Source organism: Gymnogyps californianus, chromosome Z (assembly GCF_018139145.2).
Source record: "Gymnogyps californianus isolate 813 chromosome Z, ASM1813914v2, whole genome shotgun sequence".
NCBI lineage: Eukaryota > Metazoa > Chordata > Aves > Accipitriformes > Cathartidae > Gymnogyps > Gymnogyps californianus.
This window is the reverse complement of record NC_059500.1, coordinates 6113940-6132004: the sequence shown is the minus strand read 5'-3', so window position 1 is coordinate 6132004 and position 18065 is coordinate 6113940. Positions and strand designations below refer to the sequence as shown.

The 18065-nt window shown below is 40.8% G+C and overlaps 1 protein-coding gene across 1 annotated transcript in view; it reads right to left on the bottom strand.

Moving 5' to 3' along the window:
• HAPLN1 (hyaluronan and proteoglycan link protein 1) overlaps positions 1-14572 on the bottom strand; it is a 30169-nt gene extending 15597 nt beyond the window's left edge. The window contains exons 1-2 of the mRNA XM_050913433.1: positions 14473-14572; positions 2520-2894 (exon numbers count right to left, since the gene is read on the bottom strand). Of these exons, the coding sequence (XP_050769390.1) occupies positions 2520-2894; positions 14473-14572 (475 nt within the window). The remainder of the gene's footprint in view (positions 1-2519; positions 2895-14472) is intronic.
• Positions 14573-18065: the final 3493 nt, after the last annotated feature.

Genomic DNA, 18065 nt, shown 5'->3' with positions numbered 1-18065 from the left:
GAAGAAATACGATTCCTCCTATCCTTATGAATTTCCTTATTTTGGAGATGAGCGAAAACAGAAAGGAGTAGTGCCGTTGTAGAGGATGGGCTGGAGTTGGCATACTTCAGGGGGAGACACTGTTTAGAATAACAGCAGTAAGCTAGAGGGGACAGTGTATATCAGGAGCTGGGACCCAGACCTTGTATCCAATGGGCTGGTGCTGTTTCACGAAACAGTCACAGTAAAAAAGGTAGAAAATCTCCTTTTTTCAGTTATGTTACTGTATGCAGCAAAGAAAAGATTTCTCATTGCTTTCTTGCTCTCATATCAATCAAATATTGCCTTTCAAATGTACTCTCTGGTACAAGTACTTGTACCAAGCTTCAGGCAACACCTCCTAATCTGCCACTACAGCCATCAGCATCTCCCCTTCCCCAAGCGCTCCTGGCACAGCAGGAAGCGTTTGTACTGGAACCTCCTTGCTTTTAATAGCAGAAAGCTAATGAACTTTTGCTTCAGAGGCACAATGCTAAGTGGCACCAGACGAGTATCTGGTCCAGATGTGTGGTGTGATGAACACTTTAAAGATTTTACACCGGCTCTGACCCTTTTGCATTGGCAAAAATACCATAATGTTGTAAAATGCAGGGAAAACCCAGTATCTGATGGGGAACAAGGTATACAGTTATTTATCTGGAATATCTCAAAGCCTGACAGAGGTATGTACTTAGGATGTAAGGAGACTGTCAGAAGAATATTATCGAGTTATTGAGCATCCTCGCAAGCCAGGGGTGGGCTCCAGGACCATCTGCACAAGAGCGCGAAAGGAGAAGACACGTGCTAGGGTCAAACACAGCTGAACAGATGCTGCGTGTTTCTGACCTGGATTATGTGGTGCTTCCTATTCTTCACGTGCAATAAACAGCTGCACTTACTGCATTTTTATTTACATCTTATTGTCTGGGAACCACCCTGTGAGGTGGATCACTCTTGTCCCCTGGGGCTGCCCACGTCGTAGTGTGTCTCCCAATCACAGAGCCCATACCTGCAGCCTGGGCAGCCGACCAGAGCCTTGCTTTCACTTAGGTAAAGCTGAGCATGCCAAGCAGAAACTGCTCTCCCTTCAGTGGCTCACCTCAATGACAGCAGCTGCAACGAGCAACCACTGCAGTGCCCGCCCGAGCGAAGAGGAGATCAAACACAGGAGAGCCTTTGGCTAGCAGAGAAGAATAAAGTAAAAAGCTTTTTCCTCCTACTCATTTCTGTCTTCACTCAAAACTGTTTTAGACAACTTAAACTGGACATGTATATGTCCAGTTTTCTTTATCTCTTAAGTTTGAAAAGAACAGTGTGCATTCTTATTAAAGATGGATTATGTGAGGTGAAACAACCTAAACTGACTGTCCTGCTGGCATGGAAACTGTGCAGGGCCTTTCTGCACTCAGAAATGGAAGGTTTCAGCAGCCTCCAACTAGGAATGGAAAAATAGAAGTAAAGAAGTAAGCTAAGCCCATGACATCTATTTGGTTCCAAGAACCACTCAGCCAGTCTTATTGTGCAGGGTACCTACATAACCATCATAATGTACAATAACCCTCAATGAAAGAGTCATATACTTTACCTGCTTACAGGTGTGACAGCCAGGGGTTTGATTTTCTTCTTTTCTTTTCTTTTTTCTTCCTAACTACTTTTCCCAGATAATGTGGCTTCTATAAAGTTCCCTCTGGCACACACTTGCTGGTAAGTATAAGGGTAAGGGAGACATCTTCATGCAACTTTTAGTTTACTAACGAGTTCAGTGCAGTGCTTTGGGGAAAAAGGCCAAATGCTGGTTTACATGCATTGAATCTCATGAAATTTATCTGAATTTCATAAGAGTAAAGGAAAGCTGATTTTTTGGTCCTCTTTAAACCTGCTTCACTAATTTTTCTAATGCTTTGTACTCTACTGTTTTCAAGAATATTGCTGAGAAATGACTCCAACTACATGTAGGAGTTGTCTTGGCAGGCAATATAGAGATCTATTTTATGTAACTACAAGGCTGGAAAAAACAAAACTATTGTCTCTAGAAAACTACTTTAACATTTTTCCCCTTTGTAAGAAGATTTGTATCTGCTACATTATCTAAAATGTGCCGAAGTTCTGTAAAATGTCTATTAGGGGAATATTTAATATAATTTTGCTGAAGTCTACTGTAAAAACATGCAATGACTTCTGTAAAGTGATAGGAGCAAATTAAAAACATATGGAGTTCTTCATACTATGTTTGGTCATTCTTTTTTGGCTTCCCTCACACTGGGTCTCACTGGGAGCTGAATATGCCGTAGGCTAGCATAAGTTATAAAAGTCCTAATGTTCTTCTAATTTATGATCATTGTCATGGGCTGTCAGGCTGAGATCCCCAGAGCACAATGAATCCCAGTTCTCAGCTTGCTGTTATCACTGATAATACAATACCAGCAGTATTAGGAGAAAAAAGCAGATATTACTTAACACCGCGCAAATCTGAATTTAAGTATAATTCAGGTGTTACCTACCTTCCAAATTCAGAGCTACCACTGCTGTATCATCCTCTAATCCTTCAATGACCTCGCACTTATATCTCCCATAATCCTCCAGTATTATATTTGTGATTATAAGAGAGGCATCATTTTCACTGCTTTCCCTCAGAAACACTCTGCCCTGGTAGTTTCCATAGCTCTTTCTGTGGTGTCCCATTGCAACAAAGACGTCCACTTCTTTGAGGTAATCTGAGGTGAGTTTGGTCCACTTGACCCGGATTTTGTGGGTTCCTGAGCCAGCTGCTGATGTGTGTTCATGGTAAAATTTACACGGCAGTGTGACGTTGCCACCCCGGTGTGAGAAGATTTTAGCTTGCTCTGCTACCACAAGTAGACGGGGTCCATTTTCTGCTAGGATTCAAGGAGAAAAACAAAACCAAGAATTAGTCTGCAATCTACCTTTCACAGAATGGATATGATCAATGCCGTAACAACCATCAGCTATATGATACATTAGGTCTGCAGGATTGTTTCCCTGCAATCATTTTGTACCTATGCAATAGTAGGGTGTGTAAACCAGTTATATATAATTATTTACTTAGCTGCAAGTATGTCTGTGTGTGTACACTTCCAGACAGGCAGAAAGGCAAACCGGTTGGCACCACTGCCGCCTGTATAGGCAGTGGCTATCATATACACTCCATATTCATGAAGACAGAGTTGTATAAATATATCTACAGAGTTGTATAGCTGGTGAATAAATGCCATCACCCATAAAAGGCTCCACAAAACCAGCCTGTATTTCCCTGTGGGTTGTTCAAGAGCTGTCTATCAACGCTGAATTTTTTTCATAATTCAATTTTTATGTATGGACTCAGCTTATTCAGGTGGCAGTATACAAAGCTCCTCACGATCTGGGATGCAGTGAACCACGCTCACAAAACAGAAAAACCATTACTGTATCAAATAGCACTATTTAGATTGAAACAAAAAGTGTCAGCATAATTCTAAAATGTCTTATTTTCTATTTCTATATATTCTAATTTTTGAGTTTGAGTTCCTCTTCTGACATACTTCCACCAAAGTAAGGAAGTCCAATTTATCTTCAAATGTAAAATCCGGTCCTCCCCTACCCGCTTTCCTCATCATCTCAATCTGTTTTTTCCTCATCTGTTTTTCTCTTCTCCTTCAAACTCGTCACTATTTTATCTTTGATATTTCGACCTCACTTTTCACACAAACTTGTATTTAACCGGCTGGCTCCTCTCCTCCTCACCCTCACCCCAGACTCCCTGCTCTCTTTTTTCTCTAGTAGGTCACTACGGCTGATGTTGCGCTATGAAATCATTATGTTTAGGACAGTCAGCTTGAGCAGGTGCTTGCGTCCAATCTTAAGTCTCTGGGGCTTCTTCGACAGGCTGTGCTGCCTTGGGAAAACGCTGGAAAACACAGATTTCATGGTGGCAGTCAGCAGATGTATCCAAAAAAGGGAATATTTCCTTCTTTCAGAACCTCTTGCCTCTCATGTGCAAAATTGATTTAGCAAGCTCAGCGCTTCTATAGATATTGCCGTCCTCTGTCACTGAGACACTGACCAAAACTAGCAATGAAACACCAGCGCTCTGCTCGCTGGGAAAGAATTACCGACCTCACCCTACGTAACAGATTGCGAAGAAAGACTTTGTAATTCACCATGTGTGTTCAGCACATCAATGTAACTGCCTAGAAATGTGATTCCTGACTCTAAGGCTCGGTCTGGCTGTATCTAACTTCAGCAAAAGCCAAGGCTAAGTTCCCAAATGCAGAGGCTGCTGAGAGGCTGACCTTATGAGGGCTAGCAGCAATTTTCTGCTGGTGTCCGTGGGGATGAATCTGGATTGATAGGGCAAACCTGCAGAAATGCATGCAAAAATGTCATCAGCCAGAGAGAGGTTTGGATGACTGAAGGAGGGAAGGACTGGGATGGAGATGGGCTGACAGACAAGGTTTCAGTGACGAGCCCACCGAGGAGTATCCCACCCTGCTAGCTGTCTGTTCACAGCACTGCAAAAACCTGTGGTGTGTCCACAGCCATAGGGGGTGCAGGGAGACGCTAGGATCTGTAGCTCATAAATGTCTCCAGACAGTCCTAGGCTTCTAAGTCTTGTTGACAGGTCTGCCGGCTAAATGATATATTCACCTTAACCGCAGTATCAGCTTGACTTCACTATCTGTCCATGCCAGCTACACTGAGCTGCAGAAGAAACCCCAGGGTATGCAGCATTTTATGATTATGCAAACACGTTCAGGGGTGGTAACTGCAAAGACAAGCTTGCTGAGTTCAAATGTGCATCTGCTTAAGAAAAATAGCTATCCCAAATGCGTAGTTCTTTGTCAGGAGATGCTGGGTCAAGAGCATTGCTATTACCTGCACAGGACAGACTAGCCAGGGCACCAGCTTCCTCAAGAATGAACAAGCTTGAGCGTTGCAAGTTGTTTTACCAGGATGAGAGACCTTCCTACCTAGTGAAAAATCATTACTGCAGAGCAGATCACCTGCAGCCCCATATAACTGGTTTTCTTTTTCACTGTCCCTCTTCCCAGAGGTGAGCAGAGGCTGAGGGCTGCTCCAATAACCCATCTTCCCCCTTTCAGAGGAGAGCATCCAAGGAGAGAGGTGATCTGAGGCAAGGCACCATGGAAAGTGTTGCTAACACTGTTTGCACAGGACGAGGAGAAGGAAGAAAGTGAAGGCAGCCAGGATGGTTTGTCTGCGAATTTCCCTGTTTCCTTCAGGGACAAAGACGTTCCACAGACTTCTGTCCACTTTGGGAGGAGAAATGTTATGCTTTGGGGTGGTTATTACCAAGAAATCTGAATCAGAGCTCAACTATGTTGGGTCTTTAATACTGAAATAGTCAAGTTAATAAATATTAGCAGAAAGGACTGGGGCAGGAGGGAGAGTCTGACTCAGGCTGCTAACGCTCGCTCTTTCTAACAACAGCTAGTCTGTGCCAGCAAGGCCTGGAGACTTGCCCAGAGCACTGTCACCTCTGACTCCAGCGTTTGCATCCTAATGCGGTGGTGTACCTCCCTCCTGGCTGCTTCCCACCTCCTCTGGCCCTCTGCAGCAGCCATTACCTGAGTTCATATCTCAGTAAATCTAAAGAACAGAGGGGATCGCAATCTGGGAAAGGAAAGAAAAGCATGGCTTTTCTCAGCCTGGAACATCTCCTACATCCCTGGAGGTTCAAAGGGAGATGTGACGCTTGAAATATGCCTCCACCCTCAAGTTTTCTAAAAGCCAATTCTTTTTTACAGAAAAACAGATGATGTGCCCTTCTCTCTAGCAAGACAGTGGGGCAGAAAATTACATTGCTGCTGCTCCCAGACCTAGGAGAGGAGGAAGGAGGAATCTCTGGCTTTCGAGGAAAAGCAGATGTCAGATTGGGGGATGCTGCGTAGTTTCTTTTTGAGCTAGAAGACATGCAGAAGACATGCAGGCAGCAGGGATTCAGGATTAAAAATGAGATAACTGGGGTTTGGCAAGAGGCCAACAGGCCTTTATTATCCAGCAGCCAGTGAGAACCAGGGCCAAATTCACCTAACTGCACATTTTTGGGAGCATGGCAAAATGAATGGTCTTGGTCTTTCTGGAGTCGACAGAATTAAAAAAAAAACCCATAACAAACAAAAAAACACCCAAACACAGAGCAAACCAGAATCCCTTCATTTACAGTATGTTTAGCACTGTGGATGCAGCATTCGAGCTTACTGCTGTGAAAGTCAGCTTAAATGAGGAATGAATCCTGCTTCCTGGGTTACCTTAATAGAACGAGCAATGATCTGTTGTGAAACTGTGATCTGATCATGGAAGATGGGGTAAACACTGTTTTAAAGGCTTGTCAGAGTGGCTCCCTGGCTGCTTTTCTCATGGGGTTTCTGACAAGGCTGCTCCTTCTGAATAAAATGATCTTTGTATCTAAATGGCAGCAATATCTAAAAGATGAGTGCAAGAAGGAAAAAGATGGGACACACCAGTGTTATCACAGAGTCCAGCTTGTTACTTGAAGAAGACAACACTTCTTTTTCCCCAGAACTACTTTCTTCATAAGTACCATCAGAGAATTTGTAAGGTGACTGGCCAATCAACTATAAACTCTGCAAACCCCAGATAATCCCTCGCTAAAGAGTTGCCTGCAACAGGCCAGTTTGGATCCTTGCTGGAGACAAGACAGACCACATGCATGGCCACTCAAGAGCCACAGATGGTGGACTAACGGTGAGGAATGTGCTGGGCAACATCCAGCTGCTCCTTCTGTTGGGAACAGAGATGGCAACAGCCTGGTTATTGGCTCTGGTCTCAGCTCCAAGGTCAGAAATGCAATGAGAAAGGTTTGCTAGGTGGGGTTTTCACCCTTCCAGGTATATTTTCCCTTGTAAGACAGGCAGCAGCCTAGCTGTTAGTACAGAACCAGGCACCGCTGGTGACTGATTTGCCGTATTTTTTCCACTCCTGTTTCCCTGCTGTCGGTTCTGAGAGGCTGTGGCATTTTGTTAATCCTCTTGGTGCAATTAGATGGATGACAAAGGCAACATAACGCAAAAACAGCTAAGCTAGCTAAAAATGAGTTTGTCCAAGTTGCAGAAGCTGTCCAGCTGCACAGGATAACACACAATTCTGCAAGCTGCTTTTCCAAGCTGTAGGGAAAGACTGCCTGCCACAAATGAAAACTCACTTGGAAACTTGCTATTCGGGTCAGCTTTGCTGTACCTCAACAGTGCCAAATCAAGTAGGTATATACTGCAGGTGAAAGGGTATCTTGCTACCTCAAGTAATATGGCACAGGCAGCAGCACGCTATCTGCCTCTGTTTTATTCGCCACCTCTCTTTCTCCCTTGTCTGAATGCTATGCAATTAGCACTGCTGTTCTGGCTGTCATTACTTTGTACACATCTAACCTTGACTTCAGTGTGATTCCCATTTCAAGGACAGTAAGTGGTCTTGCTCTCGTCCTGCTAGAGCTCTCAATTCAGTCTGACCTGCTGGCTTATTGGTTTAGTTCCAAATTTTACTGCTGGACACATATTCAGATTTGTTTGTCTTTTTAGTTGGGTTTTTTTTTTGGTGTGGGGTTTTCTTTTTGGTTTTGTTTTTTTTTTCTTTTTTTCCCCTCTCTCAACTGGCTTCTGCACTCAGGAGTATTGGCAAGCCAGGTTTGGAAGGCCAGGAACATAGTGTGGGGCAGAATGGATGAGTCACACCACGACCCTTGGCAAACAGCTTTATCCACTTTATCCATCAGAACTGCCCAGAAGCTTACGCTGACCTGGCTACAAAACCTGATTATTCCCACATTTTAATGGACTAACTTACAGAGCAACAGTGGAGAAAAAAACATGCATTTTTAGAGGGAAAAAATCGTAAGTCAGGGATCACATCATAGATGTGTTTTGTCAGATAAACTCATGTATTGCCACATTGTTAGCAAGCCATTAGGTTAATAACACCGTGTGCCATCCTACTTTAAATAAACACAGAGTTGTTTCTTGCTTTCCTGTAGTGTTATCAGGGACTTGAGCATTAATCATGCTAAAATATCCTCACTCTTCCTATAGCAGTGGCATGTTTTGTTATCCTACCATGTTTATTTAAAACTCGAAAATCATTTCTGTGATAGCAATAATTCCTACTTGCTATAATAAGTACGGAAGTGCATTATTGATATACACATATATGTGTGTATTATGCAGAGAATCTGAAGGGAGAAACATGAGGAAGAATTACGCACACACTTTTTTCCACATACTTTTCCTACTACATTTTTTCTAACTATGTTTTAACTAACTACCTTTTTACTTTTGCTTTTGGACAAAAATTTTAATACTTTTGTATATCAGCTGTAAGACTAGGAAAAGCTGTTCTTATTTGGCCCAAGCATTAATGTCTTTTTGTCTCCGTCACAAGAAAGAAAATACAAGCATCAAACTCCCATGTTCCTACCTCTAAACTGACAGGATAAAATACTCTCCACACGTTACTTTTAAGTTTTGACATACAACTAGTAAGAGAGATGCTAGATAAATTTTAGTTAAAAAGTTCAGGTACATGGTTCCAAACAACAGTACAGCTAAAAATACCCATTTTACAAATGACAGAGAAGAAATCTGTCTCTCCAACACATATTCCAGAATATGCAGTCCTGAATGCCTTTAATGAAACCAACATGCCAACAGGAGGTGAGGTTGCTCTTTGCTGACATTTCTATTACACGTTGTTGCAACATGCCATGCTCTGAAGAGAAAAGCAAGTTGTGTTGATGTAAAAGAAGCAGCTCAGTTATAAGAAGAGACTGCAAAATTGATCATGACATAATCTAAAGTGTCTTGAATGGCAACAAAACTAGTAAGAAATTTTAAGCAGAAAAGAAAAATGCAAGAAAATGGAAAGAAATAACTGGTAACAACACTGAAAATGGGAAAATGCAGAAAGGTGGACCAAAGGAAGAAAGTCAAAAGAAAAGTGGAAAAGCATGAAACTTAGGAAGATAAGAATTAGTGTAAGAGGTCAAATCAGTAGTGCATCTAATCTCTTATCATGTTTTTGGCTAGTCCAGCAAGTCTATGCAGCTTCTTTCTGTTAGTTCTGGCTTGTTTTGAAGAAAAGGAAGTGGACTGTAAATAAAACTTATTATCATGCAGAACAAGTTGGGCAAAGATTTCTTCTGCTTTTGTTATTGATTAATTGATTTAACATTCTTTGTTTTTTCAATAGGGCAATATTAGAAAGTTTTCTGCTCATTCCATGTTGACGTATTTCTTGGTATGTATAAATAAAACTGTGCAGAGATCTTGATAGGTAAATGGGTGTATTCTTGTATCTGAAAGGTAAAGAAACGCTGCATAATATAAATTCGCTTACATTCAAGGAAAAGCTAAAAAGTTAAAGGTTGATCCTTCGCAAACCAAACTTTGTATTCTCTTTGCTGGCCTTTCTTGTTGTATTTCTAAAACTTGAACAAAGTGGAGGCATATGTTAAAGGCTCCTGCCACCCTTAAGTAATTAACTTAGCAATTACTGTAATGGCTTAGTCAACTTCGTTTATTTTGCAGAACACCTACACACAGAAGAATGCTCTTATCTCTGAAGGGTACTCTGCCTCTTTGAATAATTGGTCAGTAACTAGCACTATGAATAGCTTAGAGAGATACACAAAGCTGAGTACTGAGAAGAATCATCTTCCTCTGTCATGGGACACAGAGTCCTTCACAGATCTTGACTTCAGAGAAAAATCTGAGTCTTTAATTACAATGATATGCTTAGAGTAGTAAGGTTTTCTTATTGTGGACACTTATGTGGCGAGGGTACACTTTTGTCCCATTTTCACATTCACCAGATGATTTCATTTAGGATTATGATTTTTTCTAAAGAGTGAAACTGGTATCCCCTAAGGCACACACAGTTTACTGGGGCGGGTATGTGGGTGGGTGTGTGTGTGTGAGAGGAGGACAACAGATCTTATTTAAATACAGTTCTCTCATTTGCTTTTATCCACAAAAGTTAAACCGGAATGACTTTTGTATGCAAACTACCAGAGAGGAAGGTGATGTGGTCAAGCAGTCTGGGATAAAGCAGCCTGACCAAAACCATGAAATCCATCACAGGCTTCAGGAAAGGAAATGAAGTCATGGAAGAGATAAAATGCAGCTTTAGATATTTTATAAATTTTGTTCATAGATACTGGAATAAACCCAAAGAACAAAAGATATAAACAAAAGAAGTGTGCCAGAGGAAAGAAGCAGAAGGGAATACTGGTAAAGGTAGGGAGGTAAAACTGTCTAGTAGATGAGAAATCTGACCGAGGTCCAGTTTCACTGAATTAACCAACAAGAGGAGAACCAGGAACTAGAGCTGACACTGACAGCAGGAACAGAGATATTTATGAAGCCAGCGACTCATTTCTAAGAAAAATTGAAAGATTTAAGAGAGAACATATCTATGCCTATTGCAATGTTAAAGAGGTTGGCAAGTGTTTAGTAAAGCTAAAGAAATCCACAGTTTCAAGAGAGTGGACATTTGAAAGACAGAGCTGTGTGTTCATAAAAGCAACGACCTGTCAGTATAATCAGAGAACAATACAATTTATGAAATACTTTTTGTTCTGGTTAGCAAATGCTGAGTCTGAGAGAGATGGCAGGAGTTTTTATACTAATGGAGGGGCAGCAAAGTGGGATAACTAGATCTTCTGGTTCCTGACACAGAGTTGTTAAGGGAATTAGAAGCACGCTGAAATAGCCATCAGACCATAATACAGTATTAATAGGTGGCTGCTCTTTAGGAAGGCCAAATGAAAGATAAAGGTGATGAGGTGGCACTGTACATGAGTGCTTTAGCAGGTTGTGAAGAAATAAGAAATGATAGTGAGGGCAAAACGGAGCATGGATCAAAAGCATGTCAGGAAGGCCTGTAAAAGATCTTACTGTAGCAGTGAAAAAAAAGTCTTTTCAACAGGCATAGGTTCATTTTGTGGTATGGAGTCACTACACAGATAAAGGTGGAAGACAATAGAGAAATGACCCAAGTACTATATTAACAAATCCTCTCTTTTTAATAACATTGGTTTTGATGCTCTGAAGGTATGATGATGTTTAAAGTTCAGGAGTGTACTGATATGAAATGAAAACATAAAGATGAAAGCTGAACTCAGAAAATAGAGTCTGTTCAAAGGAAAGGGTAGAAAACCTCACAGCCTGAAGTACTGATGTTCCTACTGACACTTGGCATGGCAAACCTGATGGCAGAGATATTAGCTCATCTATCTACCAACACAGGAGTGGTACCATGTGTTTCTGGACAACAGCAAAATAATAAAATATATGTAAGGAAAGTAATTTAACCACTAACGGGCTGATTAGTCTGACCTCAACAGGAAACAGGACCTTAGAACAATCTTTGAAGAAAAATTGTTGAAGAACAGAAATAGAGTAAGTCACTAGAAAGGGGGATAAAATGCAGTAGATGATACCTACCAAAGGGTGTCAGACTGATTTGTATCACCTATATAATAAAAATAAATGTATAAGGCCAGGGAAATGTGATGTATCAATTGCTTGGAGCTCAGGGAAGTGAGTGATATGGGATATATATGAAATCAGACAGGATGGAGAAAGTAGGTGTTTTGGTGGAAATTTTGCTAAGTGTCTAAGAACTAGATACAGAGGAGACTGCAATTGGCTGGGCTGAAGCATAAATGATTAGCCTAGAAAAAGGCCGGTGAACTGTCTCCAGTATAATTTTTGAGACTCTTTAATATTTCCGCTAATTTTACCTTAAAAAGTAAATGTGACTATTGAATTAATAAGATTTTCACATGGCGTATTAAGCATCACTGAAGGGAGGAGAATGGATATTTAGAATGTTTGAAGAAAGAAGGGTGGAAAAAGTATGATAACATTAAATACTGAATGCATAATCTAGATTTTTAAGGCCTAGTATGAAGAACTATTGATATAAACCTTGCTCTTGTTAATTGCAAGTGATAATGGGGGAGAATGACTGTGAAATATTGTCTATCACAATGGACTATCGATCAGCACTGCAGCATGGCTGGGAAGAGTACAAATTTGATCCAAGGTCTGAAAAACCAAGCATTGTTAGCTGGAAAACAAAAATACTAATGCCAGTCTAAGATCTTATCTATCTGGAATAAAATCCTGGCTGAGTGCACTCAAGAAGTACCAACTCAAACAAGAACCAGCATAGAGATGAACTACTAATACTATCAGGTACCTGGAGGTCATACACTTAGAGAAGAATTTGAAAAAGTTTACTCAAATGATAGCTGTGAGGATATGGTGTTATCTTATTAATGTTTTAAAGTGAATATCAAAGAAGAATAATTGTTATTTGAAGCTAAAGAACAACACTAGAAGCATAAGGACGTACAATGGCTGTGAACAAACATGGAGAATTAGGACTGTGTTTTTCATATCAGAAAAATAGGGTCCAAAACTACCTTGCAGTAATGAGATTTGAAACCCAGCTTTTTAAGAAATTAAACTAAACCTACAGGAGTTTACAGTTTTAGAAGACAGATTAGTTCATTGCCTCAGGAGATCCCTTTCAGCTCTCTGTACTTGACTACACAACATCTATCCACACCTTTTGTAATTCCAAGGCATTCCAAAGCATGCAATCCAGGAGGAGTTTAGCTACACATCTCTTGGATTTCAGCTGTGGAGGGGGGTACTGCACCCCATAATGTAATACAAAATACCTTTTGTATGAAGCTAACACATGTGTTCCACAGGCTTCCCTGATTTCCAGCTTGTTTCCAGGTGTAGATCATCGTATGTGTTTATGCAGCATTGGGCAGAGCAGAATCCCAACCCTGATGGGATTCCACAATGCAGAGAGGAATGGAAAAAATTAATAGTAAAAATACCAAGTTCCAAGCAGTTTTATTCTTTTTGATTTGTGGTTTGTGTATTTCAGAGCCTGAATCAGGTGAGGTACAAAGCTCATAGTAGAGCTCAATTTTAAGCTTTATCCAGCTTTTCTTGAAGGAATAAACTCTTGAGGTTCAGATGAATTTTCATGGGTAGGGAGAATTGTCCATCTTGAAACTTTTATCAGCTTTGAACTATCTAGCACTTGCAGATTGCACTGTACACATGCTGAAGGACTATCACTAAGCAACATGTATGACTTGCAAATTACACTAAACTGCTGACTAAGCAAGTTTAACATACAGAGATTAAGGAAAAATAATTTTGGTTTGGTTTAATTATTTCCACTAATTTAATCTTCCAAAAAGATAAGATAAATAAAGTTTAGAGATAAGAAACTGCATTATACAAGGAAAGGCAAACCATATGTTTATTAGACGTTGGTGTCAAATCTGAAATTTACCCTGGGGAATGAATGTTCATCATCTCACAACAGTGATATGTCTTCATTTTGATATAACACATCCATTTGACCTTCATCCTGTGAGTTTCCTTAAAGTGAAACCAGCTATCTGTTATTCCTTATTTGACCTTGACAATCCGAGTGCCTGTTGTAATAGGTGCAGGGTACCTTTAACTTCTGTGACTTTCCTGTGAACTTCTAAATGTTCAGGCTTTCTTAGTAACCTGCCCTAACTTGGTAATTCGTATTTACACAAACACTCAAATAACAGAATTTGCCAGCTGTTGAGAGAAAGGAATCAAACTTTAAAGAGACAGAGAGAGAACAATAATGCTGCGTTTCTTAATTTTGCAAGACTAATTCTAGCCAGCCTCAAGAAACGTAAAAATGAAAGCAGGAAAATCCCTGTTAGTTCTGCCTGTCCTTACTGCATAAATCCTCTGTTTTTTCTTATACAGGATGACTCTCAACGACTGAAGCTGGGACTGAAAAAACAGCTGCATTGTACTGCAGACTCAAATCCTGCTACAGTTATAAGCTCTAGGATTCAAACATGAACCAAACAGGATTATGCAGAAGGCCAGTATAATATGTAGTGTGAATTAAAGGTATGAGGAAAGATACATTTCTTTCGGGGTAAGCTAATTTTTTTTTTTCTGGTTTAAATTGCCCAATTATGATCTCAGATGTGCTGAGCCTTTTTAAATAATAAATTTCTGTAATGTGAAGAACTATGTATGACAGCCTTCTTAAAATCAAATATATTCCACAATAAACTGAAGGTATTTCAACCCATTGCAGTTGCTTATTACTTTAGGATGCATGCTTTTTTTCTTTATCTTAAATCATGCTGTACTTTACTCACTAATCTTTGCAAGGTTGTGATTAAGTGCTATTAAACAGTGCAACTTTCATTTTTTTACTTTCCTTAGGAGTAATAATAATGCAACAGAAGCAGAAAAGAAAAAGTTTGGTCACCAGTAATAATAGCATTTAAAAAACAGTGCAGCAGAATAAAAAAATAAGGATCATTAAGCACATTATTCTGTTTCCCTCAGCAATCTGAAGATACTGGTATTTTCTCACGTATTTCCTTACCTTGAATGTGAATAATTCTTTCATGCTCCCGACTTGAGTTGTCAGGGTGAGGTTCAGCCCAGCAGACAGAAATCAGCACCAGAAAAAGTAGACTCTTCATCTTTATAGTCAAAAGAATCTTCTTCACTGTAAGGGCATCACATACAAAGAGGCTTGTGAATTTTTGGAAACCTTTACAGTGTTGCACTGCACAACTTGTTACAGCAATGATCTTATGAGGGATCTATAACATATTTAACCCACTCAGCTGAAAAAGTTACAACAGCTACTAATTTTTTAGGCATGAAGACTGGACCTTTTTATCATGGACCTTCATTAAATGAAACTGGCAATCCATATTTAACTCTGCCTATGCAGAAATACAACATGAAAAACTAAAAGCACACACACAAATATCCATAAACCAAACTCCTTGCAAGACCATATGTAAGCAATACCTGTGTTTCAAAAAATGTTCTAGTGTACTTCTGCTTTTCCAGACTTACTCTAGGTCTGGTCTGTAAATACAGTTAAAACAATCAAAGCTATCACTATATCTATACCCACTGCATGATGCAATCTGCTGGTGACAGATTTTCAAGATTAAAACAATCTTCTCGTAGGTTTTGGCATTTCAGTCAAGACTGCAAGTTAACTTAATCAGGGTAGTAAGTTTGCTTGAGCTAAGCAGTAAAGATGACAAAACATTTCTTAGGCTGACTAGAAAGATCTATTTTATTTCAGATCCACTTACCATTTTGAAAGATGCCTAAATACACAATGAAATGTTCGAAACCATGCACAAAGTAGGTTAGAGTAGTATATGCTACCACTGCAGTTGCCCTGATTGATTTTTCATTCATTTCTACCTAGAATGCTGACGCACTAACTTAGTGTGCCAGGTAGGGTCTCTGCAGTCAGCAGAGCTGAGCGCTGCAGGGAAAATCTCTGCCAGCCTCTGAGTAGTAATTAGGCAAATGAAGACCTGAAATAGAAAAGGAGGCATAAAATACAAGAGGTTTCATGTAGAGGGTTCAGGCTGCTGTGTGTTTTATAGCTATAATTTTAATGACCCTGATTTCTTAAAATATAAGAGAGCTATTTCCCAACTTTGCCTTTCAAGAGACTAAGATTCTTCCCCAATCATCAAATAGTAGCAGCATTATTAATATGCTTTCTCTCTAATGCAGAGAGATTTTTTTTTCCCCCTTTTTCTCTATCAGAGCTAGAAACACATCAAAGTTGCAGGGTACTCTCGGTCAGAACCTGGGTCAAGGTCCAAGCTTTGCAAACAGTCCCTGTCCCCAAATAGACTCAAACACCCATGTGTTTCAAGTCAAGATCCAAATACTGTAATCCAAACCAACCTCTATAACAGACTAAAATGCAGAAATGCTATTGCCATTTTTTCATAACAGAACATGCATGTTACTTGCCTGCCCTTCCATTTCTTCAAAGCGAGTTTGGGTGGAAGTTCAAAGCCAATTCAGCATCCCTTACGCCTTACTGTGGAGTGTCTAGAGGTAGGACAAGTGCTCGCTGCACACTGTTTTCCAGGTGGTCCACACTCAGTAACTCAAGACTCTCCGGCCACTCCCTCTTTCCTGGAAAGCTTGGCAGGCTGATGACCTCCATTCCAGAGAGCAAGGACGGACGTGGCTCCCCCTAGAGCACATCAGCCCGAGCCTGGGATGACCGGAGGGGTCACGTAAGTGCAGCTGGGTGTTCCTCCTGCACGATGGGACCGCCGGCCCGGCCGCTTGAGAGAGCAGGGCACACTTGTGTAAAACCACACTGCTCTTTCTCTCTCAAATCCCAGACCAGGCACCCCATGTATTTCCTCTAAGAGGGAAAAATGCTTCAGGTTTGGGATTTGGTTTTTTGGCTGTTGACTAACAACGGACAATTTTTTTTTTTTATTGGTGGAGGAGAGTGTTATTGATTTAGAAATAGTCTGGTTAACAAAGAAGCTTTGATTTTGAAGGCAAAGTTTATGGGGGCATTCCCACCTCAATCTGCAGCTTGGAGCCTACACTGAATGCAAAACTTCCTGCACCCCGTGAGTGGGGGTAAAGCCCACAGGGGCTCTACAGACCTGCTCTGGGAGCACCTTAGCTGCTCATTAACACTTTGCCTCTACCTCTTGCCACAAACCTGCTCTTTTCCAGGACACTAGTGAAAAGAAACAGCCACATAACCAGATGACAGGTAGTACTACCTTTTTTGGGGTCAGCATCCCCATCTCTACCAAACTCTGGGTCCACAGGGACTGGGGCTCTATTGTGGAATAAGAAAGATTTACCTTCTGGTTACATGGATGGAGAACGCCACAGATGCCCCCCTTCCTTGTCAAGGTCTCCCTAATATGATGGGGGAAAGTCCTCCATGTAGCATCATCAGGTGATGATTGTCAGAACAACTAGTTTCAGGATTAGCCTGGTGAACTGAGGGGGTAGGATACACCTTTTAGAGATATTTGCCTGTACCTTCAGGCAAATATCATGTTACTCTATAGAGTTTATGTGATAGCATCACATAATCAGGATGACAGGCAGGTCAATGATGACTTGGAGATCTGCTCTTCCTTTTCCTCAATTTCCTGGATGCAGCTGAACGATTTCATATGTCACATGCCACAGACGTGGTACAAAATCAACCTTATGGTTACAGATGACACGTTTTTTGGAGGCATATACCCAAGATGGTGGTACTTCAGCTTTGTTAATAGGCCAAGTTTACAGTGGCTGGGTTTCTGGTTTTCCCTAATTGCCACGGACAGAACGGGCAGCCTAAAATGTTCCTTGTGTGTGCAGGAGCACACACACAAATAGCATGTGTGTGCACATCTGTGCTCTCTTTGAGTCTGGTAATGTTCATCTGCACTGCTAAGGTGTGTTTGCCAGACTGCACAAAACTAGCAAGAACTTAAAAACTATTTCCCAGGGGAGCAAATGCCTGGTCAACGTTTTAGAAAATGTATTCATTGCATATCTTTGCTTAAGTCACTAGATGCTTCATACTTGAGGTCAATCAACTGAAAAGTAAAGTTTTATCTGGGCACAAGCAACCCGTTGGGGTCCATTTCAACCCTCCATTTAAGTCCGAGCAGTTTTAATGCTGCTCCCTTTTATTGCCATGTACAGCAGCGGCTGAGAAAACGTGGGTATCTGAAGTCAGGAATACCCCGACCTCGTACCACTCTCCTCCTGGGATTCCCCACAATGGGAGTTGCGGCATCAAGCCAGAGCAGTGCAAAGCAACGTTACCAGGCCAAGAATCTGACCCCTGGTGTTTTGTAGGTTATCCAAAAAGCAATTAGCCAGAGGAATTCACATCCTCAACTCTAGCCAAAGCAATAGAAGTCAGACTCCACTTCTACAGCAGCCTAGGAAGACCTCAGGGGAGAAATGATAGGTGTGGATGTTTTCATATTAAAATTAATAAAATCTTGGCTGAGAGTAAGTGAATTTTCTGTAAGAAATGGTAATGATTATTCACACTCAATAAATTTGCACTGGTTTCAATTACTGCAGTTTATGAATCTGCTATCTCCCTGGACAGGGACACAAAGAAGCTGAAAAGTAGTTTTTAACGGCAGACCTCAAGGCTCAGGG